Raw genomic sequence first — 27521 nt, forward strand, 5'->3', positions numbered from 1 at the left:
TGTTAGATTTGTTTTATCCCACCTTTTCATTCAGGAGCTTTAGGTAGTATAGATAGCACCCCCTGCCTTTTACTTTTCCCCACAAAAAATCGTGTGAAGTAATTACTGCCCCAAGATTTCCCCATGCACTAGATTCTTGTGATAATTTGTTCTATCCATCATGTTAAGTTGAATCAGTTTGTCATAGTTAAGAAACATATGATTTAACCAAGTCAACAAATACAGTTGCATTTTTGTTAGAATCAAGCATATATACCTTAACCATTCCCTGTGAAACCTAGACAAATTGTGTTTTATTTTATATAAAACCTCAACATATATTTTAGCCCATTACTCTTATATATTTTAGTTATATGCTTACCCAGATTTTTCCCCTTACATCAAGCAAACAATAAAATGAAGAAAACTTGTTTTATTCTGCAAAATAAGATAACATAGTTATCTAAACATGTTTCTCTCATAACTATAAAATCAATCATATTATAAGCAATTGAAATGCAGAAAGCATGTACATAATTATAGAAACTGGAAGTGGTATAATAAGCCAATTCCAACATTATGTAAGTCATGGATTATATACTTAATAATACTGAAAACAGCTATGCATGCTTAGTAAAACACTCCTTAGTGCAAATGTACACAGTGGTTAAAAATTGAAAATATTTTTGTTATCAGTATCTTCTTGAATGTTTAAATTCCATTCACCAAAAAGGTATACAGTGATCCCCCGTTTATTGCGTCCCCAACCATTGCGAACAGGGTACTTCGCTATTTTTCAACCCGGAAGTCAAAAATACCATCTACGCATGCGTGCCGGGCACGCATGCGTAGATGGCAGCGGCTTCCCTGGGTCTTCCCCCTCTTGCTGGCGTCAGCGAGGAGTTTCCCCACCGCCCACGCAAACTCCTCGCTGCCGCTCGCCCGCCCTTCGCCTGCCCACGCCGTTCGCTCCCCCCTCTTGCTGTCGGGAGGGCGAGAAGCCCTCCCCAGCACCCGCTCGCCCGCCCTTCGCCCTGGCGGAGAAATTCCAGCCCCCACCTGGTCCCGCCCGATCCTCCTCCCTGAGGCAGCTCGCCCTCCCATGGCCGCTTCCTCCACCCTCTATTGCAAGCCTCTCTCCTCCCATATTCTGCCCCCCTCCCAGCTTCCAAGCCGCATTCGCCTTCCTCCGCCACCACCAGCATCCAGCTCCCGGCCAAGCAGCCAGGAAAGCCGAGCCGGGCGTGGCGGGGAACATCGGCGCGGGAGGCAGGAGACGGCCGCCGTCACCGCCATACGCGGCTCGGCTTCCCTGGCTGCTGCTCCGGTCGCCCGATCCGTCTCCTGCCTCCCGTGCCGATGTTCCCTGCCAAGCCTGGCTCGGATTCCCTGGCTGCTTGGCCGGGGGGGGGGGGGGGGGCTCGGCCGAAAGGAGCTGGAGACGCAGAGCTGAACACACCCCTTCATCCCCAAAGGCCGGCCTTTTTGTCTGGGAGGGAAGATGACGTGCCGGTGGCACAGGGGCGAGGGGCGGGAGGCAAATCGCTGCGTCTCCAGCCACTTTTGGCCGAGCCCCCCCCTCCGGCCAAGCAGCCAGGGAAGCCGAACTGGGCTTGGCGGGGAACATCGGCACGGGAGGCAGCTTCTGCCGGACATGGGCAATGGGCGGGACAGAGAAGCGGGGAGAATCAGGAGGCTCCTTTGGCAGCTGGGGGCTGCCTGGCTTTGTTGTTTTGGCTGCAGCGGGTGCCAGGCAGCCTCCAGCCGCCAAAGGAACCTCCTGATTCTTCCCGCTTCTCTGTCCCGCCCATTGCCCGTGTCCGGCAGAAGCTGCTGCCTTATTGCTCTTTGCCGGCGGGATGCAAAGTGCTGGGGTGGGAGGGTGTCCTGACAGCCCCCCCACCCATATGCTTCGCCTCCCGCCGGGCAAGAGCGCTCGGGTGGCAACTTCTTCTAGATACGGGCGATGTCCACGCTCTCTCTCGGCGCTTTCGAGCCGAGTCCGTGAGCGAGTTCGCTCCCAGACTCGGCTCGAAGGCGGCGAGAGACAGCGCCAGGAACGGGCCTGTCCACGCTCTCTCTCGCCGCTTTTGAGCCGAGTCCGTGAGCGAGTTCGCTCCCGGACTCGGCTCGAAGGCGGCGAGAGACAGCGCCAGGAACGGGCCTGTCAACGCTCTCTCTCGGCGCTTTCGAGCCGAGTCCGTGAGCGAGTTCGCTCCCGGACTCGGCTCGAAGGCGGCGAGAGAGAGCGCCAGGAACGGGCCTGTCAACGCTCTCTCTCGCCGCTTTCGAGCCGAGTCCGTGAGCGAGTTCGCTCCCGGACTCGGCTCGAAGGCGGCGAGAGAGAGCGCCAGGAACGGGCCTGTCCACGCTCTCTCTCGCCGCTTTCGAGCCGAGTCCGTGAGCGAGTTCGCTCCCGGACTCGGCTCGAAGGCGGCGAGAGAGAGCGCCAGGAACGGGCCTGTCAACGCTCTCTCTCGGCGCTTTCGAGCCGAGTCCGTGAGCGAGTTCGCTCCCGGACTCGGCTCGAAGGCGGCGAGAGAGAGCGCCAGGAACGGGCCTGTCAACGCTCTCTCTCGCCGCTTTCGAGCCGAGTCCGTGAGCGAGTTCGCTCCCGGACTCGGCTCGAAGGCGGCGAGAGAGAGCGCCAGGAACGGGCCTGTCAACGCTCTCTCTCGGCGCTTTCGAGCCGAGTCCGTGAGCGAGTTCGCTCCCGGACTCGGCTCGAAGGCGGCGAGAGAGAGCGCCAGGAACGGGCCTGTCAACGCTCTCTCTCGCCGCTTTCGAGCCGAGTCCGTGAGCGAGTTCGCTCCCGGACTCGGCTCGAAGGCGGCGAGAGAGAGCGCCAGGAACGGGCCTGTCAACGCTCTCTCTCGCCGCTTTCGAGCCGAGTCCGTGAGCGAGTTCGCTCACGGACTCGGCTCGAAGGCGGCGAGAGAGAGCGCCAGGAACGGGCCTGTCAACGCTCTCTCTCGCCGCTTTCGAGCCGAGTCCGTGAGCGAGTTCGCTCACGGACTCGGCTCGAAGGCGGCGAGAGACAGCGCCCCCCGGACCCCCAACCCGGGTTTGGGGGGCTGCTAGGAAGCCCTCCATGCCGGCGGCAAACAGCCGCGCCGCCCCCAATCTTCGGCTCCTCGCTAGCGCTGTGGGAGTAAAAACACCGTCTGCACATGCGCAGACGGTGTTTTTACTTCCGCATCGCTACTTCGCGAAAACCCGCTCGTTGCGGGGGCTCCTGGAACGGAACCCTCGCAACGAGCGGGGGATCACTGTACTGTAATCAATTTGCAATGGGTTTTTAAAATCTACACAATTTGAAGTCTTTTTTGTACTCTAACTTTTTAAGTTTTAATGCAACTGTTCTAAAATCACTGGATTCATGAAATCTGGTCCCGAATAAGCTTGCATATTTCCCCTGAAATGATCTTTAATTGAAATACAGGTTTCTTTTAAAATATTTTTGATTTTAACTTAATTATATTTTAAAAGGTTATAAATACTTATGTTACAAGTGAATTATCTTTTCTGTTTTGGAAACTGTTAGAAATGTTCATCTTCTATAATATTTGTTAACAAAATATATACCAGCACACATGCAAAATACTTAAATTTCTAGAAGAATTAAAAGTAACGTTTAAAATTCTAAGTTACTTACATAATTGCCAGCGGGTACCATGAATACAATCATTTGTGTTGGCCCATGCTATTTTCCAGAATTCACAAGTGGTGGCTTTGTTCCATGTTGTTCCAAAATAAGAATAATTTCTAATCTTCCATAAGTCACTCTGGAAATCATGGAAATATTTCTCTTTTTAAACCACGCTAAAGACAACTTCTCATCCTCTGTACTATTTGCAAACTGCTAAATTGTCACTAGGTTGCAAAGTGTCATACTTAGGGCTGTTAGTGATCAGAATCTGCAGTGAAAAAAAGCCTATTTCCAATTTAGGACAGAAAAAACAGGAAAAATAAAAAAGGCTTCATGAAATGAAATGTTCAAAAGAAACACATAAACCTGCTGGAGAGAAGAAGGAGGAGCAGAATCCCACAAGTTTCAAATGCCTGAGGCAAGTTTCAAAGGAAATGAGAAGGGGGAGGGAGAGGTATTTTTCTGTGCTGTCAAAGAGTTCAGTGTGCAAATCAGAACAGGGAATTGAGTTGTTAAACTGTCCAGCCCTGGCAGGAGGTATCTTTCCAATATGAATTTGACATATTCTTTCCGCTGACTGGAAGCAAACTTATTCCTTCCTCCTTCCTTTTACTTTTCACAGATTTATTTATTTATTTATTAGATTTGTATGCCACCCCTCTCCATAGACTCAGGGCGGCTCACAACAGCAATAGAACAATTCATAACAAATCTAATAATTTTAAAATATTTTAAAAACCCCATTATTAATCAGACATACATACAAACATACCATACATAAATTGTATAGGCCCGGGGGAGATTAATGGTGCTCTTTTCAGCAGTAGTTCTAGAAATTTCTGAATTTTCTTCCAATTATGTTTATATAATTGTATTATATAATTATATTATCTTCCAATTATGTTCTCATAAATAAATCTTACTGATCTAAGTAAAGCTAAGTGATACAGAAATTTGCTTTTTACACTGTCAAAAAGTGCTTAGTCAATTTTTAAATTACAATAAGAAAAAAAGCTCCCAAATATATTTGCTTCCAAATAAAAAAGATGGCAAATACCTTTAGAAAGAACAAGGCACATTGATAATTTATTTCTACAGTTATTTATTTTGAGTTAGTACAGTGTTTCCTCGATTTTCGCAGGTTCGAACTTCGCGAATAGTCTATACCACGGTTTTTCAAAAAATATTAATTAAAAAATACTTTGCAGGTTTTTTCCTATACCACGGTTTTTCCCACCCAATGACATCATATGTCATCGCCAAACTAATAATTTTTGCAAATAAATAACAAAAAAAATAATTGTTAATAAATAATTATGTTTATAAATATCAGGATCACTAAGTGTCTTATTCAATGGTGAGTACCAGTAATAATGGTGAGTAAATGGTTGTTAAGGGAATGGGAAATGGTAATTTAGGGGTTTAAAGTGTTAAGGGATGGCTTGTGATACTGTCCATAGCCAAAAATGGTGTATTTACTTCCGCATCTCTACTCTGCGGAAATTCGACTTTCGCGGGCGGTCTCGGAACGCATCCCCCGCGGAAATCGAGGGAACACTGTATACCATAATTATGTCCAAATAGGGTCTAGATTAGAACAACACACTGTGGTCAACATATACACTACCAGTCAATAAGAGCAAATTGAGACTAGGCAATCTCTGGGTAAATTAAAATCAAAACTGTTGTTGATCCAAAATAAATGAAAATAAATCAAATAATGAGATAAGCAGTAACATGAAGGAAAACAAACTCAAACACCAAATAGGAGCTATAGGAAGCATACCTAGAGTAAGACACAAATGCTCAAAGTCTGGAGAACAAATATGATCAATAGGGTTGGGCAAACCAAACTTGCATAATTCGGGCCCGTGCCGAACTTTGTGGTGTTCGGCATACTGAACCCGAACCCGGACTTTTTCAGAAGTTCAGGTTCGGCGTTTGCTCGAACACTGCAGTGGGTGGGAGGGGGAGGCGAGGAGGGCTCTGACTCAATGAAGCTGGCTGAAGAACTCTGGGAGTCGAAATCCACAAACTCTTAAAGTGGCCAAGGTGGGCTGGCTGAGGAATTCTGGGAGTTGAAGTCCACAAGTAATAAAAGTTGCCAAGGTTGGACTAAATAAATAAGGAAGTTAAGGCCACAACACCGTCTGCAACCCAGAGCAATACTGATTGGCTGCCGAACAGGAAACAAAACCAAAGTCTTCACCAATCACCTGTTGCACCCATTGCCCAGAGCAGCCTTAGCTCACCCCGGCGCTCTTTGGAAAGTGAGGGGGGACGGGTTCTGTGTTTATGTAGGCCCCGCCCTCCCATCTTCCGCCAAAGTAGCCCGTGTCCGCCTGTCAGACAAAACCTTTGGGCGGCGCAAGCCCAGAAGCCGCGTGCGTGCTGATCTCCTTTTAATTCTTATGGAAAAGGTTCGGATGCCACAGCCGCGCCTCCTCCTTTAATTTCTTTCGCCACCGCGCACGTGATCATGTCAGTTTCCCCCGTGAAAAAGCAGAAGATGAAGTCAGTGCTGGAGCAGCTCAAACAACACACCACCATAGTGGCCGATGACCATGGTGGCTGACTCAGAGCCCTCCCCACCTCCCCCTCCCCCCCACTGCCCGCTTGAAGCTGCCGTCTGGGATCCTGAATAGCTGGCTGGCAGTACCTGCCTCCTGAGCCCTCTTGCCTGGTGGAAGACAAAGCACTGGAGGTGGGGGTGTCAGGCTAAGGAGGCAGGTTCTGCAGGCCGGCTATTCAGGATCCCGGCCGGCAGCTTCAAGCAGGCAATGGCCGGGAGCGGGAGGCAGGGAGGGCTCTGGCAGAACTTGCCTCCCGAGCCTGAGACACCCCCACCTCCAGCACTTTGCTTCCAGCCGGGCAAGAGGGCTCGGGAGGCAGGTTCTGCCAGCTGGCTATTCAGGATCCCGGCCGGCAGCTTCAAGTGGGCGCTGGCCAGTAGGGGCGGGGAGCATTTGGAGGCTCAAGCCAGAGCCTTCCCCGACTCCCCCTCCCAGCCATCGCTCGCTTGAAGCTGCTGGCCGGGATCCTGAAGCGCTGCCGGGGAGGTGTCAGTCTCCATCAAGCGGGCAATGGCTGGGAGCCATCAAAATGAGAGAACAAGGGCACAGATTTTCAGTGACTCCCGGCCATCGCCCTTTTGATGGAGCCTGACACCTCCCCCCCAGTGCTTCGCCTCCCGCCAGGCAAGATGACTCGGGAGGCAGGTTCTGAAATGAGAGAGAACTAGGGACAGGGATTTTCGGTGGCTCCTGGCCATCGCCCATTTGATGGAGCCTGACACACACTCTTCCAGCGCTTCGCCTCCCGCCGGGCCAGAGGTGTTGGGGTTGAGGTTTGGCGAAACTACCCGAACTCCAACGGTAGGTTCGTCCGAACCCGCCGAACCCGAACTTCAATGGGTTCGCCCAACACTAATGATGAACTTAATTAATACATAAGAGTAGATATGGTATACCATATTTTTCAGAGTTTAAGATACACCCTTTCCCCCCTAAAGTGGGTGAAAATGTTGGTGCATTTTATACACCAAATACAGCCATTTTTACTGTCTTGAAACCTTGCCACCTTGTTCCATTTTTGTGAAAAATGGGCCCGTTTATCACAAAAATAGGGTGGACAGAGGGTCTGGGAAGCCTGCAGAGAACTCCTGGGGACTGAGGGAAGAGAGAAATGCCCACATTGTGAAAAAATAGGCAAAAAATGGCCTGGTTTTTACAATAATGGTGGAGGCATGCTGCCCTGAGTCTTTGGAGAGGGGTGGCATACAAGTTTAAATTGTTATTATTATTATTATTATTATTATTATTATTATTATTGCCATTTTCCCAGACCCCAGTTCTCTGCAGGCTTCCAGACCCTTTGCCCACTCCATTTTTGTGGGGGGGGGGGGAACCAGGGTGAAAAATGGCCCGTTTGTTTGCAAAAAATGGATGTGTTTTTGTCTTATAATTACCCCATCTAGCATCACTGGAGGAAGAATTCTGGGAATTGAAGTCCACTTGTCTTAAAGATGGCAAGTTTAAGACTTGTGGACTTCAACTCCCATTTCTGAGCTAGTAGGAATGGGAGGGCTTCTGGGAATTGAAGCCCACAAGTCTTAAAGTTGTCAACTTTGAAATTTTGTACATGGTTGTAAAAAGTATTCTGCTACATTGGTATTTTACTAAAAATAATATATTACTACATTTGGTTCAGAATACTTTTTTCATTATTTTCCACCTCTAAAATTAGGTGTCTTATTCTCTGGTGCGTCTTATACTCCAAAAATACAATAGTTATAATTACTGATAGTTGTTGGGATGAAACCCATGACTCGAACATATTGATAGAAAGATACAAACTGTTAAAAAAAACACAGACCCCATAAAACAGGAGGTGGAGTTGCACTATATTTAAAACCACTATATTACTATAGAAATGCACGAAGCCAAAGACGAAAACCTTCTAGAATGCATATAAGTCAATATAAGAGAAAAAAAGAATGACATTGCCCTAGGTGTATACTATAGCCCATCCAATTAAGCAGAAAAAATAGATGTACTGTTTGCTACCCAATTAATCAATATATGTAGAAAACACTACAATAATGGGGGGGGGGGGGCTTAATTAATTACCCTGACATCAAGTGAAAGACTAATTCTACACTATGTGAGAAATCGAATAGGTCCCTGACCAGCCTAGTTGACCACTTTGTTGTCCAAAAGGTAAAAGAGGAAACTAGAGGGATAGCCATACTGAACTTAATTCTCATGAACAGAGAAGAAATTGGAATTCAATATAAAGCAAACACAAGCAATGGAACCTAATAATACCCAGGGTGGTTTTGATTTTAATCAAGTGGATTTAAATAATGATTTAAATCATTAGTAAAAAGCCTTGATTTAAACCCACTTGATTTTAAATCATAATTTTTACAGACCAACTGTTAGCTCTGTCCCGCAACAGCTCCTCCTCTGGTCTACTGGAGGACTCATTGACAGTCCCAATATTGCACACTATACAGCCTCATGCTACATAAGCAAGCTCCATTTCATGCTGAATAAATTAAATTATTATTTTAAATAGAAAATTATCTTTAGATTTTTACTTAAAAGCATTTTATTAAAATAAATTTGATTTAAATTTAAAAATCAGATTTAAATGTAAAAAAAATCAGATTTTCTTTTTAAAATTACGGTATCAATTTTTATCCAACCCAATAATACCTGAGTCTTAACTTTTAAAAGAGCTGGTTTTAATAAAATTGAGAGAGCTTGGGAAAGATTCCTTGAATGAAAATCCTACAGAGGAAAACGACTCAAGAGGATTGGGAATTTTTGAAAAATATGATAATATGAATTTAAATCATTTATTTTTTAATAAGAAGTAATATTTCAGAATGGCTTCACTGCATTTACACAAAAAAGTTCAAAGTTGCTGGTAAATCAGTTACATTATGCTGGAGATGAACTGAAATTAATGCTTATTAATTACAAGTATTAACTTTGAGATTTACAATGTTTAGATATTCTTATTATTTTGAAGTTTATATCTATCACATGGAAATGACATCTGGACAAAAAAGTGGATTTTATCTATGCTTAAAAATTTTTATATTTCTGTATAGTGTTTTTTTGTATTTGGTTAATACAAAATGGAAAGATGCATAAATAAAATATATACCATAGATCTGGATTGTATTAAAGATTGAAATAGAAAATTGAAACACAATTATAAAGTTTAAAATTACAAATATATAACATAGTGATTATATAAACTTCATCAACTCATTAAACCAATGAATTTTAGTATAAGATACTTTTTAGTGTAAAGTAATTCTTTTTAGTATAAGATAATTCTAGCTAGTGAGATTTATTATCCTTAAGATTTTTATTAATATTTGTTTCGTCATTGCTTATTTGTGCCCTATAAGTGTTGTACCTCATGATTCTTGACAAATGTATCTTTTTGTTTTATGTACACTGAGAGCATCTGCACCAAGACAAATTCCTTGTATGTCCACACTTGGCCAATAAAGAATTCTATTCTATTAAGGTCAGCAAACATTTGGAGTCTAGAGGTCATACATTAATTAATAAATGAAAAGTTACATTTCAATTATTAGTCGTTAGTAAAAATATTTTCCCACCCCAGTTCATGAAGACTTGTACTAGGTCTGTACTAGGCATTCTCAATCCAGTTTGGGATTATACTGTATCACAAAAGAACGGGAAAATAAAATTTCGCTACTGTCTTGCTAATGGTCTGATTTTCTCTGAAGCAAGTTAAGTAATTTGGCTGAATATACGTACCTCATTTAAACACAGAAATTAACTGCAAGTTGTCACTTTACATAGTATGATCACAAATAGTACGAAATGCTTTAACTTTAAAGTTATCGTCGAGTTTTGGAAACACGCTGCAAGTTGCAAATGAGTACATAAGACTGAAAAGGTTTAGAACATCAATGTAGCTATGATTAGAGAGATTATCTGTGTTGCCAAAAACCAGTGAAAGATTCACAAACTCAACGCTAAATCATTATTTTAATAAATATTTTCCTTTTTAAAAGTCCCTCGAAAACTTCATATAGTTTAACAAAGAGCATGATGTTTTGAGGGAGAGGTTACAATTTAGCTACAAAAATCCAGGAAATACCTTCAGAGCTACCAGCAGTGAAAAGTATCACTCCACTTGCGAAATATATTGCAAGAAAACGAAGAGTGATTTGTACAGTAACCTGAAAAGGGTCATGATACGGATATCCAATATTCAATCCCAAAGACATTTACAGTACAGTACTTCGTCCATAAACAAAAAAGACCGCGCAACTTCAGATATTGAGCATGCGTAGAGTTGTTCTTGGACTTCATTCGTTCTAAGAAGTAATAGACTCGATTTTTACTGGGCCGTATGTACGCATGCGCATAGTTTTAAAGGCCTGCAAGATGTCCGCGTTGGGCGATTGTGAGTTTTTGGTGAACCGAGCCCGGGAGCTAGTCCAAGGGGACATGTGGGCCGCCAAGGCTTGGCTTATCACCGCGCGGAGCCTCTATCCTGCCGACTTCAACATTCAGGTTGTTTGTGAGTTTGGTGTTTGAAGTGCCGCCTTTTTAATTGTTTTCTGGTGCTTCGCTTCAGCCGAGCTCCACCACTTCTGAACTGCCGCTTTCCAGACCAACTTTATCCTTTGCATTTGGAGGCAGCATCTTCGTGGCCATTGACGAGAGACTCTTCCTTGTGCGAAAGGATAACGTTGGGAAAAAAAGCCCGTCCTTTTAAAAAGACTTTAGTAGAAAAATCTAACGTTGTATTATTTATATTATTTGGTGTTTTCCCTCTGCTTCTCATAGAAATAAAAGCGATTCATACCCCTTTATGGGGAAACGAATTGTCAGATCATTGCTTTCATTATTTAAATATCCGTGCTTCCTGAACTAGGAAGAGCAACTGGTTGCCCCCTCTCCTTTTCTTCTGTAGTGCAGGATTAGAAGACATTGAATGTAGATTTTAAACTCTTGTAATATAACTTATTTGTATCATTATTAAAATGTAAACTGGAAAATGTAGTCATCCTGAAGACCTTTTAATATTTAGTCTCCTTTCTCTCGGGCTCTCCCCCTTTTTTCATTCTCCCAAAACATCAGCCACACTGAGATCATGCCTGCTGAATAGCGTTTATTAAAGTTAGCTAGGGAGAGGAACCTTTAAAATCATTCCAATTCTGCTCTAACCCGTTATACACTGGCACTCACTACATTACTAAAGGAATGACCTGCACTCCTTTTCAATAACCGAGAACTCCTCTTTGTTACATTGTTTTTGATGTCATTTTTCTGCTGAAATCTATTCTCTCAGAGAAAATAAAATAATAAAATTTGCAAGCATCAACCTTTGACTGCCCTATTTTATGTAGTTAATATATTCCAGTAATCTCATAAAATAGTTGGGTTAGGTCCAATTCATAGTATTGAGAAACTTTGGGGAATTGAACAGCAAAACTTGTAGAATATCACAATTTTAATATTATGGAATTGATGGCTCTATTAGTGTTAATGGTTCTGTTCCTCATTTTTTTCTAATTTTAGTTATGGCAAGGTAGAAAAGTTTGCAATAACAAGGTGCTCAGTGTTGGAATGTTTTTGTCACTTCTTGTTTTCTAGTATGAGATGTACTCCATTGAGAAGAATGCAGAACGAACAGCATCAGCAGGCAGATTGTTATATGACATGTAAGACATATTTTACTGGAGTTTTCCCAAATAAGGATTGAATGGATCGGATAAGCTATTTCATTTGTAATTGACGTATTTTATAATAAGATATGATACATTCTATTCCCTGCAGATGACAAAGTCCTCCTCTCTGAAATTTAAATGTATGAGAATAGCTTTATGTGCAGTTGACTTTTATTGTACATGTAGTGCTTGATGTACAATCACAATTGAGCTCAAAATTTATGTTGCTAAATGAAACATTAGTTAAATGACAGGGGAGAAATGATTGTAAATATGGGATAGCATGAATTTTTATTATGTGACCACGTGGTTGCATTGGTTGTAAGTTCAAGGCCCAGTTATCAGTCCAATATTTCTGTGTTACCATAACTTCAAATGGTCACTAAATGAAAACTACCTGTAATAAATTAAATGACATTAAATAAAGACTATCTGTAATAAATTAATCTAATAAGATGGACAATCAAGATCTTCAAAGATTTATTTTTAAAGAAAGACATCTAGGTATGGTATGGAAATGAAAGATGTACAGATAGATTCAAAGTGGGAAAACTGCTTTTGATTCAGCATGTGCATGCTTGTATATCTTTCTCATAGCAACCATGCAATACCAAAAAAAATGTGCATTTTCCTAGGACCACTCAGAAACTCCCAGAATCTGGCAAGTTTTCTTTTAGCTATATCTGATAGGTATAATAAGTGTACCCACATTGGATTGAAAATATATTTCCTGCTTTGGATCCAAATACTGATATTTTAACATATACAGTGATCCCTCGATTTTCGCGATCTCGATCTTCGCGAAACGCTATATCGCGATTTTTCAAAAAATATTAATTAAAAATATTTTCCCACCCGATGACGTCACTCTCTTCCTTTCTCATCTTTCTTTCTCTCTCTCTTTCTCTATCTTGCTTCTTCCTCTCTCACACTCTCTTCCTCCCTCTCTCATCTCTTTCTTTCCTTCTCTCTCTTTCTCTATCTCTCCCCCTCTTGCTCTCGAGCGGTGCGTGGGCGGCGGGGAAGACCCAGGGAAGGTTCCTTCGGCCGCCCAGCAGCTGATCTGCTCGGCAGCGCCGCAGCAGCGAGGAGCCGAAGATCCGGGTTTCCCCTTTGTGTGGGCGGCGGGGAAACCCGGATTTTCGGCTCCTCGCTGCTGCGGCGCTGCCGAGCAGATCAGCTGCTAGGCGGCCGAAGGAACCTTCCCTGGGTCTTCCCAGGTGCGGAAGTAAAAACACCATCTGCGCATGCGCGGCCATGGAAAAAAAAGGGCACGCATGCGCAGATGGTGTTTTTACTTCCGCATCACTATATCGCGAAAAATCGATTATCGCGAGGGGTCTTGGAACGGAACCCTCGCGATAATCGAGGGATCACTGTAATGGCATGGATAGTGTTGTGATTCAGCCTGAGGCTCCTCAGGGACCGGCTGGAGCTCTGCCGGATCCATGCCCAGAGGAGGACGACAGTGAACAGGAGGGGGAGGACCAGGCAGACGGGGGAGAGGAACATCAGGAAGAGGAGGAGGGAGAGCAGCCTGAGACCCCCCTCGGGGGGGCTCTCCCCAGCTAGTAGCCTGGATTCATTGGATGAAGACGCACAGGCTATAATAGACATGAGGCAGCGACGTGCAGCTCAAAGACGGGGCCAATTAGAAAGGTATTTCCATCCCTGAATTGGCAACAGCTGGGTTTGGGTGTGGTTCTCCTCAGCAGGGTTGAAAAGGCAGGCCCGCCCTTACAGTCTTATGGAGAGTTATCAACTGGGAGTCCTGTGACCTTGCTTCGATTCTTGGCGTCTCTGATCTTGGCTTGTGGCCTAGAAGTCTGGAAGACTTGGGGGAGGCGTGGGTTTTATTATCTCCAGCGTTGTTTTTGCCAGCAAGAATCCTGTTTTATTGCCTGGCCTTCGTGAAACCTCTGTGAAGCTTCATATTGTTCCTGTCTGTAAGAACAGTTTTTGTTACCTGTGTTTGCTTTCAATTATATAAACTGCCTTTGCTTTTTACCAGTGTGTCTGGCTACTCTGTTTGGTTGGTGTTGGCATCTGAGGGGACCCAGACAGAACAGATAGAATTTGTCACCTAGTGATATCTATGCACAATAAATTCAGAATGGATAAAACCTGTTTTCTCTTAATTATAATTAATATATGGAATTTGTTAACATATTTTGATCCTTAGATGGAGCTGAAAAAATAGTTAATAGAATTGTAAAGTAGGTGGCAATGGAATTTCAAACTTTAAAGATAGAACAGTGTTAAAGGAGGGAATACTGAATAGTTTCTTAGAAACCTTTTAGCGGTCAAGAGTCTTCTGGATTGACCCCTTTAAATTTTACATATTTTCCTGATTCTTTTCATTAATATTGTTTTATGTATTATAAAACAAAATGTTATATTATAAATGTTATGTTATATTGTGAGCCGCTCCGAGTCTTCGGAGAGGGGCGGCATACAAATCTATTATTATTATTATTACTATTATTATTATTATTATCATTATCATTATCATTATTATATTTGGGTACAGTGGGTTTTTTATACATTATTGACTAGAAATTATTAACACATTATTTAAATAACATAAAACTTTAAAGAAAAAAGTAATGTTAATATAAATTATGTTTTTAATATTAAGGTTGATAACTGCATTCAGAACTAAGAGCAACACTGATTAACTCCAAATTGCATTAAATTTATTTATTTATTAATATTTCACATTTCTGAACTGCCTACCTCCCTCAAAATGTTATTTGTTATATATAAAGGTTTTTATCTTAAGTTTAGTACTTTTAATACTGATGTTTTCACTATTAAAAAAATAAGCTATTTGTTTCTAACTTTCCTCTTTTTATCCCTTAACCAATGAATGTTTATATTGTACTTTTACTTGTCAGATTTTGAACATTATCCTTTGAATAGCTAACATTTTTTTGGCTGTTTCATAGTATACAGTAATTTGTACTGCCGTTAATGACCAGTTTGGCAAAATCTTTTTATTTTAATAGCATGTTTTTCATAACAAAATTTTAGCTGTTCTTAGTGATTTCTCTCCTCCCCATTCTTTATTTCAGGTTTGTAAATTTTCCAGACCAACCAGTGGTATGGCGGGAAATTAGTATTATCACATCAGCCCTTCGTAATGATTCACAGGATAAGCAAACAGAGTTTTTAAAAGGTATAAATTTTTTCTAGACTTAAATTCCTTGGAAAATTATGTTTGGTGTTTTAATGAACTTGATTTGTAGGAAGCTTTGAGGAACAAAGTGATGGTAGCTTTTCTTCTGTATTACACTACCCAATATGAAAAAAGATGAGATGAGAAGAGAAGAGGTAGAAAGGACATTGGAGAGTCCAAACTCTGCTCTGGCAGGAAACCCTATACCAGTGATGGAGAACCTTTTTTGGTTCATGCGCCAAAAGGGTGTGTGTGCATGTGTTAGCATGCACACACTGCTCACACCCATTTCCTCCCCCACACATGTGCACTCCCCATTGCTGCGCATTCGCACAATCTTCACTGGGCACAGGCCTCACTAAAGCCAGGACCTGGAAAAATGGGCAAACAGGAAGTTTGGAATAATGGAGTTTTAGTTTGCCCGTTGTGATGTTTTTCACACTCCAGAGGTTCAGAGAAGCTTCCCTGAAGCCTCTGGAGGCCAAAACAGCCTTCCGCGAGGCCGAAAATCAGCTGGCTGGGTGCTGTATGTGCATCTGACATAGGCCAACCCCTTGTGTGCTCTCTGTTATGGTCCTCGTGCCACCTGTGGCATGCGTGACATACATTTACCATCATGGCCCTATACTGTTTCAAACAAATGGTTGCCCAATCTCCCAATGTTGGAGAATTCACAATATCTGAGGCAAATTGTTCCACTGGTTAATTGTTCTAACTGTTACGAAATTTCTTCTTAGTTCTAGGTTGTTTTCTTCTTCATTGGTATTGTGCTAGACTGGGCTTTTATAATCTCGCTTTTCAAACTCCCATGCTTCTTGAGTTTTCTCCTTTAGGATTTTCATCCGTTTGAATTCTTCCTAAACTCTTATGTTTATTGAAATTAGCTCTTTTAAAGTCTAAGACTCTAGTTTTTAACCTGTATCTTTTAAAAACATCAATTCAGTATTACTCTCCTTTTAGGATTATTTGAAACTCTTCCTGGCCGAGTTCAATGTGAAATGTTATTAAAAGCTACAGACCAGTGCTTCAATACTTTAGAACGGGCAGAAATGTTACTTTTGCTTTTACGGCGTTTTCCTGAGACTGTTGTTCAGCATGGGGTAAGAGGATGAATATTATATGCCAAATACCTGCATATTATTATTTTAAAATATTGTGAAGCTTCACAAAACAAGTGTATGTGTTTAGAATCAACTTGGTAGATGAAAGTACAGGTAGGATCAAAATATTTTCTACAGTTTCTACAGTAATAACCAATTTTGGGAGCATGAAGTTTGGCCTATTTCCTAATAAAAGGTTATTGTCCAAAAGCTTAATTGAGATGATAATGTAGTTTTGTGTGCATATTCCTTCCTTTTTACTTTTAAAATAAAAAATCCTCAACTTATTTATACAGATACAACTTGTTCCTGGCTTGCAACCATTCAAAGTTACAACAGCACTGAAAAAAGTGACAGTTGTTGCAGCATCTCCAAGGCTCACATGATTGATATCTGAATGCTTGGCTACTGGCTTGTATTTGTGATGATTGCAGTAGTGCATATGATTACCATTTGCGATCATTCTGAATAATTTCAGACAAGCAGAATCAATAGGGGAAGTTGGATTTGCTTAGCAACCACATGATTCACTTAACAACTAAAGTGATTCATTTAACAACCATGGCAAAAAAGCTAATAAAGTTAGGCATAACTCATTTAACAATTGCCTTTCTTAGCAACCAAAATTCTGGTCTCAATTGTCATAATTGAGGACTACCAGGGTTTTTGTTTGTGCTGGCCATAGCACATTAAATAGCAGTAGGTTTTGAAGTATTGAGGAAACAATTGTCAGCTTTATTTATGCAATATGTTCTAAACAGTCTGAAAAACATGTATAAGGAAGAAGAAACAAATTTAATTTTCTTTAAATTTTGCAAAGGTGGGCCTTGGGGAAACATTGTTAGAAGCAGAAATTGTTGAAGATCAAGCATCACCTATTAATTGCTTTAGAAAATTATTTGGTAAGGATATAATTTTGTTCCAAAAATGTTGTTTTATACAGTACATTGAATGCTGTAATAATTAGTTGTAAAATCTTTAAAATCTTTGCTTGTATATGAGTTGTATGGGTAAATTAACATTAATTTATGTCATCTTTTCCCTTTGGTTTGTCAACTGACAGTGAAGTTGGAATAAAAAATAAAATAGGCATGATGAATATTATTTAAATATTTAGAACAATTTGGGAAATGGGGAATAATAAGGACACTTTAATTTACTCTTTATATTTGAAACTCCTCTGTTTTATTTTATTTTATTTTATTATTTTATTTTATTTATTTATTTTATTTTATTTATTTTATTTATTTATTTTATTTATTTTATTTATTTTATTTATTTTATTTATTTTATTTATTTTATTTATTTTATTTATTTTATTTTATTATTTTATTTATTTTATTTTATTATTTTATTATTTTATTTTATTTTATTTTATTTTAGTATTACAAGGAACAAGGAATAATGATCTCGACATATTTGTAGGGAAAAAAAGTTGAATGAAATTTTACAGGTTGTCCTTAATTTATAATGTTTATTCAGCAACTGATGTTATGACAGCACTGAAAAAATGTTGGTTACAACTGGCTGTCCCAGCATTCCCATGGTCACATGATTGTGCTCTGAGAGTTTGACAACCCATTTACAGAAAATCAGTGAGAAAACCAGCAAGGAAGGCCGCAAATTGTTGGAGTAAATCTTCATCACTTGCACACCTTCCAGAGCCCTTCTATGCTGTCATACATCCTCTCGTGCCTGACTTACACGATGCCTCTTGAATATTCTCCCCAACCCATGCTGTGTCTCTTGTGCCTTCCCTTGCACCCTCTTGCATCCTCACAAGTCATACTCTTTCTGACCTGCATTGTGCCTGTTGTACACTTCATCTGACCTGTGTTTTCACATATGCCCTTGCATCTTTCCTGCTCTGCACCATGCTTCTCGTACATTCTTACACATCTTCTTGATTTTCCTTTGTACTCATGTGCCCTCCCCAACTCATTCCTATCCAATCTTTCTGTCCTTTCCTCACCTGCCTGAAGGCCTGGGAGTTGTAATTTTCTTCTGGCTTTCTCACAACTTTGGTTGTGGGAAATCAGTAGCCCACCTAATGATTATGGGATTTGATTATTATTTAATATAATGATATATAATATTGGGGTTATAGGGATTGCTGTTGCTAAGCAATGGGATTTTGCTGTATGACCTCATTATTTAGCAAGAGAAATTCCAGTCCCAAGTGCTGTTGTAAGTTTAGGACTATCAATAATGTTAAAAATGTAGTTGATTGATTTATTGACCTATAAACCACTCCACTCGCAATGATTATGGATAGCTAATACCAAAGATAAATGAATATTTCAGAAAGAGAACATCTGAAAAATAATTTTCTTCTTCCTAAGGAAGAGAGAATGTCCATTTATTGCTTAATTTAAATAAGCTACTAGTTTTAGCTATTGTTAGTAGGACTTTATTCTAAATGATTTGCAAATACCTTTCTTAAGAAATATAGATATTGTTTGTTAAATAATGACATGATGCTGGAAACTGATAAATTTCATTATCATTTTTAGTTTGTGATGTTCTGCCCTTAATAATTAACAACTGTGATGTACAACCTCCTTCCACTCTGTTATACAAGTATCTGAATAAAGCTGCAGAATTTTATATTAATTATGTGACTAGATCATCACTGACAGAAAACCAATATCCAGGTAAAATATTAGAGCAAAATGCATTAATAAAATAGAAATGGAAAAGTAGAAAAATTAATATATATGAAAACAGTGGCTTGGTTCATATAGCATATGAATATTATTCAAGAATTGTAACATATTTAACGAAGTAGTATTGCCATGTTTACATAATTCAGGAAGGACTGATAGAGTGCAACATGGTTGGGGCATAGGGGCCTTTGTACTGTGGCAATGGAGTGGCTAGTAGCAGTGGCAGCACTTGGGCTGAGGTAGATGCCTAAGGGCAGTGGCAGGTAGCTGAGACTATTCAAGAACTTGGGCATTTACTGGCATGTGCTACTGTGTAGGATGACCAAAAAGGCAGAGGTTAGAGGAGGGGGAGGGGGAATAAAAGTGGTGAAGGGAATTGAAGCTCCCCTGCAGTTGAAAGTTCAGTCAGGCTACCAAGATCCCAAATATTGATCACATGACTGGGTGGTGGAGGCTGCAATGGCTATTACTCCAGGACAGGTGGCAAGTACCATTTTTTTAGCACCACCATAATTTTAAGCAGTCATTGAATGAATTGTTCTTAGCCTATGTATATGTCACTCTTAAAGAAACAAACTATATTGTGGCTTATATGATGATACCATTTTCACAGCAGGCTAAGATAACATCTAGGATTCTATAACATCTGAATTTCAAGTTAAGTTTCCAGTGATTCATGGCAACAATGAAAATGATTTTTAATATCTTCTTCCTAGTTGCTTTTTCTTTTTTCCATAGACCTGATATTCCCTACAATTTCCATCCCAATCCAAATAGTTTCAGCTTCCAAATAAAACAAGGCTGGACAAGTACTTAGTAATAATATTATATTAATTTAACCTTAAATTCCACATTGTATTATCATCCATTCTAGTAACGGAGAATGTAAATTTGGGAAGTGTGATTTATCATGGGGTTCTTTTATATACTTTATTTTCTATTTTAAGAAAATTTAGATTGATGCCCAACCCAGTCTTGGTAAGTCTGAGCAACTTACGAATAATAAAACCCAGTATAAAAACAATAAAAAGCAATAAACCACAGTCCTCTGATAACAATATAAATCAAATTAGTCACTTGATAAGCTTCATCTCACTCTGGGATCACCAGGCCTGTTAGAAAAACCAGGTCTTCAGGGTCTTGTGAAAGAGTTTCAAAAGGGGGGACAGTCATATCTCTATGGGGATGATGTTCTAGTAATATACTGTAATAGAATATTGTCACTTTAAATGTCCATTAATTTTGCCTTGGGAGGCAAAACCCACAGCCACTCTGTCTTGTTGGGGTTGAGCTTGAGCCTGTTGACACCCATGCAATGACCAGCCACCTCCAGACACCAGCACATCACTTCCAGTGGTTTGCTGAGTTGACAAGGGAAGGAGATATATAGCTAAGTATCATCAACATACTGATGGCAACTCACCCTTTCCCGTTGGATGAACTCACCCAGCGGTTTTATGTATATATTAAACAGCAGAGGGGAGGGGATCAACCCCTGAGGAATCCCACAAAGGAGGGACCTAGGAGTCGACCTGACCCCCTGCCAACACCGACTGTGACTGACCAGAGAGATAGGAGGAGAACCACCATAGAACGGTGTCTCCACTCCCAACATCTCCAGTCGATGCAGAAGGATACAATGGTGGATGGTATCAAAATCTGCTGAGAGATCAAGAAGCACCAGGATAGAGGACTGACCCCTATCCCGGGCCCGCCAAAGATCATCCGTCAGCACGACCAAAGCAGTTTTGGTGCTGTAGCCGGGTCTGAAACCGGACTGTTGAGGCCCCAGATAATCTGCTTCATCCAAGGACTGTTGGAGCTGGAGCGCCACCGCCTTCTCAACAACCTTCCCTAAAAAGGGAAGGTTGGAGACAGGACGATAGTTATTCAAAACAGCCAGGTCCAGGGAAGGCTTCTTGAGGAGGGGGCGCACAAGTGTCTCCTTTAAGGGAGCCAGGAAGGACCCCTCCCTCAAAGAAGCATTGACAACCTCCTGGATCCAACTCCATGTCACCTCCCTGCCAAAACCAGCCAGGAGGGACATGGGCCCAATAAACAGGTGGTGGAGCTAACGGCTCCTCCCACATAATAAGACTAAGCTCTGTCCCTGTACCTCAACAGACTCATCAGTTGATACTGCATTCCAAATTTTAAATTTTTAATCTTTTAATTTCTCCTTTCTACCCTCTTATTATTGTTGTTTCTAGCATTAAAACTACAAAATACAATTATAAGATGCAATCAGAATATCTGCATTATTTTGAAAAATTACTATTGTTTAAAAGCAAAATAAGATATTAGATTTAATATAACAAAAAAACCCTAGATTTTTTTTGAGATACTTTCAGAACAAAATTGGTCTAAAAATCTCTAGATTTTATTACTCTGTACTGTATTTATGTATAAAGAATTGAATTTCTGCTTCCAAGAGGATTGTAATTTAAACATCAGCGAAGATAGCAATGGAAAGGAAGAGGAATTGAGAATCTAAAGAAATGAAATTGAGGAGCCAGATTGTTGGGGGCAATATGCTGACTCTTTGAACCGGTTAGAGGGGGCTCTAAAGCACCGTGAATAGTATAAAAGTCTAAATGCTATTGCTATTGCTAATTGTAGATGGCCTTGCCTATATAGTAAGGGGTTTTACAATGGATAATTCAAATGATTAACAGAAAAAAACACTGCTTTTAAAAACAGATTTCTTAGGGGCACAAAGAATAACAGAGCTAAATTAATGAATATCACTATTATTATTATTGTTATTATTATTATTATTATTATTATTATTATTATTATTATTATTATTATTATTATTAATTAGATTTGTATGCCGCCCCTCTCCAAAATCCTAGAGAAATCAAATCTTTATGGATTTCAAGGATTAATGAATTTATGTTTATAGAATTTAATGAGTCTCCCCTCCCCCCATGTTTGTCTTGATATTGGCTTGATTGGTTAGTTGGTTTAATTAATTATCAAATTTATGTAGCTGCCCTTCTCACCAGAAGTTATTCTGGGTGGCATTTGGCAATCAAATGGAACCAAAATATAAAAACAACGATTAAAGCAATAATTTAGTCTTAACAAACACTGGAGCACATCATTGGTGTTTCATACATTGCTAGAGTAGGAACTAAAAATTGTTTTGGTCATTAGACTAATTTTTAATAATTAACTGATTTTATTCATTTCTAGGAACACAGGACACATCTGATCTTGTGTCTCCTAATAAACGAAGTGCTCAGAAATATATTATTGAAGAGAAATCATGCCAGATTACAGATCCCTGGGAAAGGATATTCAAAATACTGTCCATAGTAGGTGTGAGATGTGACTGGCAGATGGACGTGGGAAGAAGGTTTGATAAATTATTAATTTTTTAAAATATATCTAATCAACTATTTGATGAATATTGGCCTGATTTTTCTTGTTAGAACAATGCAGCTGGCTCTCGACTTATAACATTTTATTTAGTGAACATTCTAAGTTACAACAGCACTAAAAAAAGTGCTTTAGGATTATTTTTCACACTTAGAACCAGGGCACCCTTCCCTTGATTACGTGATCCAAATTCAGACATTTGTCCCCTTATTCGGGTTTATGTTGAAGTATCCTGGGATCATTCAATTCTGCTCTTACAAGCAAAGTCAATGGGAAAGCCAAAGTCACTTAACAATCATATTACTAATTTAACAATTCCAGTAATTCACTTAAGAACTATGGCAAGAAAAGTCATGAAATAGGGCAAAATTTACGTACAAAATTCTTAGCAACAGAAATTTTGGACTCAATTGTAGCCATAAATTGAGAATTACTTATATATAAAAATGATAGCAACTTTGCAGTGTTTCTCAGTGACATATTCATTTCAGTCAGTACATGTCAGAATGAAGCCAAAAAATGACACACTAAAATAAAATCCGTCCAAGTTCTTTCTTTATGCATAAATATTCAGCAAACTAAGGCTATAAACTACTAGCCTAAAAGATATACCTTGGGAGATTAAGAATAAGGAGGAGTATACAATGAAGAATGTGTCAAGATTCTTCATAGCATGCTTCCAGCTGCTGGCATGTTTTTAAGATGTTAACATAGTATGCTCCCACCTTCTGGCACATTGGTTTTGATGTATTCCCCATTGTGTGCCAGATTACTGTTTTGTAACCCTTTCCATTTCAATGAAAGTGAATAAAAACATTAATTCCATTCTTGTTAATTATCCCAATGCCATTCCAAAAGGTAGAAGAGTTGTTAGGAGGCATACAAAAGTAAAAGGATGACATGGGTTAGTTTTATCAATTTTGAGAAGAGAACAGTCAATGGTTTCCCACTTAGTGACTGTTTCACTTAATGATGGAATTGCCAATCCCAATTATGTTTGCTAAAGAAGGACTACCTATATTGAAAGTCAAGTAGTCCTCGACTTACAACAGTACATGTAGTAACTCTTCAAAGTTACAACAGCACTGAAAAACACGACTCGCAACCGTTTACAGCTATTACAGTAGCTGGGTGATGAAGCTGTGCATGTAAGCTGGGCCTCTGCCTTGATCAGCTGGCTGTTCAAAGACTGCAGTCTTTTCTTGATCCTTGCTAGTCTTTGGAGATGCCAGCCGCTTCAGAATGAACATCCTATAATCTTTCCCTAGCTTAATCCCCTGCCCCCTCTTGAACTGAAGAAAAAGTCCGGTCCAAAAGCAAAGGCAGTTACAGCCCAAGTGTGCATCAAAGAACATGGCAGAGTTCTTTGATGCACACATGCCCATATGACCCTAAAGAGAGTCATATGGGCAGCAAAAAGCAAAAAAAGTTTTCCAAACTTTTTGCTGCCTCCCTAACTCCCTTTCTTTAGACCTGAATTTTTCTTTAGTAACTCAACTACAAACAAACTATAGAAATATTTTCTTTGCTTGCTTCATTTCTTTCCTCTATATTAGTGATGGCGAACCTATGGCATGTGGAGCCATATCAAAGGGCACATTGTCCTATGTCAGCTCCAGCATGCATGCACGCCCTGGCCAGTTGATTTTATGCCTTGGGGAAGGCTGTTTTGCCCTCCGGAGACTTCAGGGAACCTTCCTAAAGCCCTGGAGTGATAAATGGCCCAATGGGCAAACCAGAAGTCCATTTTTCCGAACTTCATGTTTGCCTGTTTGGCCATTTTTTCACTATTCCAGGCTTCAGTGAGCCGTGAGCACATATGCACGTGGAGCTGGGGTTGGGTGTATGTGCAGGGGACAGCCTAGGGGTGGTGTACGCATGTGTGAGTTTGTGGTGAGCAAATGGGTATGGGTACCTGCTAGTACGCAGACACACATACCCTTTTGGCACCTGAACCAAAAAAAGGTTCACCATCACAGCTCTATACTCTTTGGAGAGGAAAGCTTTGAAAGTGCAGCCATTTCCACAAGAAACAGAGTGCTAAAAATAGTGACTGCTTCCGGTGACATGGGAAGCAGGGTCATGCATTGTGGGGTCCTTTCAGAGTGGGATGAGGAGGTAGAGGTCAGCGGTGCTGTAGCATTTCTATGGTAGGTAATAAGGGCAAATGAATGCTGGGGTGCTGAAGCCACCATAAATTTGAAATGGGGTTGTATGTAACATGGGGGGGGGGGGGAAGGTGTCTTCTTTAACTTTGAATGGCCATTAAGTGACTTGTCGTATCTCAAGGACTGCTTGTACTCACTTTTAGCTGGCATATATGAGACTCCCTTATTTTACATTGTTCAGAATATCACCTAACTTGAAGATAAGATTTTGGTGGAATAAAGTAAGAGGAAAATACTCAGAATTGGGTTTTCTATTTGTCTGTTAAATTAATGTTTAGAATGAGTTTTACTTTGTTCTGTTTTATAAATTCCAGTATAACTGAATGTTCTTTTATCCTTAGAAGTTTTGGTGACATATTGCTGAAAATGAAAGATGTCTGCAGATACATAAGTAATTTTGATAATGAAGCTCAAGCAAAGTACAAGACCCAAGTAATATATTCCACAATGCTGGTCTTCTTCAAGAACGCATTCCAATATATCAGCAGCATTCAGCCTTCTCTTTTTCAGGGTGGGTTGGAATGATGCCCTTCCTGTATCCATTTGGGCAGGTTTGCCAGAATTACATTTTTATGAAGTCTAACTTAATAGTATTATTGGCATTTTGAAAGGAGGAATTTGTATTGAGATAACATTCTATTTTCCACACTTACTATATATTTTCCACAGTTACTACATTTACACTACACTCAAAATCTAATTATGATGTGAAATTATTGAACTGTTCTAACTAGTGATAACTTCACTATGTATTAGAATAACCCTCCTTTTCTTCCTATGTGAACCTTGGACATAAGGTCATGATCTGTTTACAAGGTTTCATAGTTTTCATAGTTCTTTTTGCCTTTTGAAGTGAGAGCAGGAAAGATTTGGTGCCACAACTTAAGAAATTATTCTCTGCTATAATCAGAACTAACTGGGATTTAGACTTTTTCTATGGCAGCATTCCCCAACATGGAGCCTTTTACGTAGGTTTAAATATGTTTAAATATTTAGCAATAGCAATAGCATTTAGACTTATATATCGCTTCACAGTGCTTTACAGCCCTCTCTAAGAGGTTTACAGAGAATAAGCATATTGCTCCGAACAATCTGGATTCTCATTTTACTGACCCTAGAAGAATGGAAGGCTGAGTCAACCTTGAGCCTTCTGAGATTCGATCTGCCAAACTGCTGGCAGCCGGTGATCAGCAGAAGTAGCTTGCAGTACTGTACTCTAGCCACTGCACTACCGAGACCTTCTTTAATCAAAAAAACATAGCATTCTTTGCATTTTGATCATAAACATTTTGGTATTAATAACTAACATATGGAGAAGCATATAATTCATAAACCAATTATAACGGGAAAAATAGAAAGGTTTTTTATTTCATTTTACACCTAGGATCAAATGCTTCAAATCAAGTTCCATTGATTCTCATCGAGGAGGTACCCAATGTTTTTGGTGATACAGATATTGAACGTAGCAAACATGTTCACAAGAAACGGAAACTTGCTGAAGGGAGAGAAAAAACAATGGTGATTTTCTCCCATTTTTTAAATAGAAATAATTATGTAATTTGTTGTATTATTTGAAACATTTTCTTTCCAAAATAATGATATAGATTGATACACAAAATAAACTTGTCAAAGAGAAATTTTAAACATTCAAGATATATTCTCAGTGTCTGTTTTCTCATCTTTAGAAAATCTTACTCTGAGACAAAAATAATCCCAGCTGTTAACAGCAGTCTGGAAAATAGTTAAAACATTGCTTTTCTGGAAGTCTGTTGGTGATTACTGTATGTATTTTTAGATGCTAGAAATAAAATGTGTTAACTCCTTTGGGAATGGGTATATTTGTGAGTATGTACTGTAATATCATACCTGTATATCCCCTACATACTTGTATGTAAGTCTATCTACAGATAAGATAGGCCTAATTTTTTAGCCAAAATATGAAAATGGATAATCCATGGGATTACTGATGGTTAAGCCAATTAAGAAAAAATAAACATACAAAAATTTTGAGTGTTATCTTATTCAAGAGTGACACAATTTTTTAGTATTGGTTAAAATTTTGAGGGGTGCTTAACTGAAGATATATGTGGTTATTACTTTAATTTTTATCATGGGTTATCTTTCTCTCAGAGAAATGCATGACTTTATAGTTTGGTTTGATCTAGTCAATTACAGCTTGGATTTTTGTGTTTTATCTTTGGAGTAGAACTCTGATGATGAAGATCCTTCTGGCAAAGGCAAAAATAGGGTCATTACAATAAACGCAGCGGATCTCCCAAATTCTGTTGAATTGCAAGAGAGCTTTAGATTAGCTAGAGAGAGCTGGGAACTTCTACATTCATTGGAATCATTGGATAAAGGTACTTGACTATAATATGAAAAAAATACTTAGAGAGTTTATTGTAATTGCCAATTCTTTATGTTGAATGTCTTTGTGTCTTAGATTTTTGACAAGGAGGAAGGCATCATTAATCTTTCCTTAAAGGAGACTTGCTGAAAATCTTAAATTAAAAATGAATAATTAATTTTACTATTATTAACGCCTACACTGTTACATTTTTACTGGGTTGATGATGCACTGAATTTCAAAATAAATCTATTGCTGCTTGTTTCAATAGCAGCTGTTCCCTTTTTGATTATAAATTTACATGAAAATCAAATATTTTGGTCTTTCAAAGGAACTAATACAGCTTGGGGCAATTGTTTATATTATCAGAAGCATATATAAAATGTTTATAATCAAATTCAAATTGATGAATCTTATTTCATTTTCTCTGACAACTCAGAAGAATTGTTTCCAAGACATTATCTTATATTTTCATCTACTTCACTTCAATTTACAGAATTTACAAGAATTTGTGTGTTTTGGAAGACAGATACCTGGCTTTGGTTGAGAATCTTCCTCACAGATATGATTATCTATCAGGTAAAATATGCAGGACCTACCTACAATCTGTTCCTTAAGCCTTTGTAATAAAGCATTTAGATCAAGGGTCCCAAATTCATCAGCTCCTGCCCTGGGGACAGCGAGAGGACAGCCCCTGCATCTTGGCCCTGACCCAGCCCGGATGGGCACTCCGCCACGGAGGTGCACCCAGGAGGCGTTGAGCACACAAAGTCTGGCATCCTGGGTAAGAGGGAAGTGGAACAACAAGGTCAATGGGAAT

At 39.9% G+C, this 27521-nt stretch overlaps 2 protein-coding genes across 4 annotated transcripts in view; one reads left to right on the forward strand and one right to left on the reverse strand.

The window, feature by feature from the left end:
- Positions 1–10532, reverse strand: part of CSGALNACT1 (chondroitin sulfate N-acetylgalactosaminyltransferase 1) — a 28325-nt gene extending 17793 nt beyond the window's left edge. The window contains exons 1-3 of one of the 2 annotated variants that reach the window (XM_070728019.1): positions 10280–10527; positions 3635–3764; positions 362–417 (exon numbers count right to left, since the gene is read on the reverse strand). The gene's annotated coding sequence lies outside the window, so the exon portion shown is untranslated. Of the gene's footprint in view, positions 1–361; positions 418–3634; positions 3765–10279 lie in introns of both variants that reach the window. The other variant, XM_070728021.1, reaches the window with a different exon arrangement.
- Positions 10533–10542: 10 nt separating this feature from the next.
- The window catches only part of INTS10 (integrator complex subunit 10), a 40618-nt gene continuing 23639 nt past the window's right edge, over positions 10543–27521 (forward strand). For both annotated transcript variants that reach the window (XM_070728022.1, XM_070728023.1), the window contains exons 1-11: positions 10543–10698; positions 11785–11852; positions 14933–15036; positions 15997–16136; positions 16957–17038; positions 18650–18790; positions 22001–22163; positions 24696–24865; positions 25739–25872; positions 26561–26714; positions 27198–27280. In XM_070728022.1, coding sequence (XP_070584123.1) covers positions 10543–10698; positions 11785–11852; positions 14933–15036; positions 15997–16136; positions 16957–17038; positions 18650–18790; positions 22001–22163; positions 24696–24865; positions 25739–25872; positions 26561–26714; positions 27198–27280 — 1395 coding nt within the window. The remainder of the gene's footprint in view (positions 10699–11784; positions 11853–14932; positions 15037–15996; positions 16137–16956; positions 17039–18649; positions 18791–22000; positions 22164–24695; positions 24866–25738; positions 25873–26560; positions 26715–27197; positions 27281–27521) is intronic.

Source organism: Erythrolamprus reginae, chromosome Z (genome assembly GCF_031021105.1).
Source record: "Erythrolamprus reginae isolate rEryReg1 chromosome Z, rEryReg1.hap1, whole genome shotgun sequence".
Taxonomy (NCBI): Eukaryota; Metazoa; Chordata; class Lepidosauria; order Squamata; family Dipsadidae; genus Erythrolamprus; species Erythrolamprus reginae.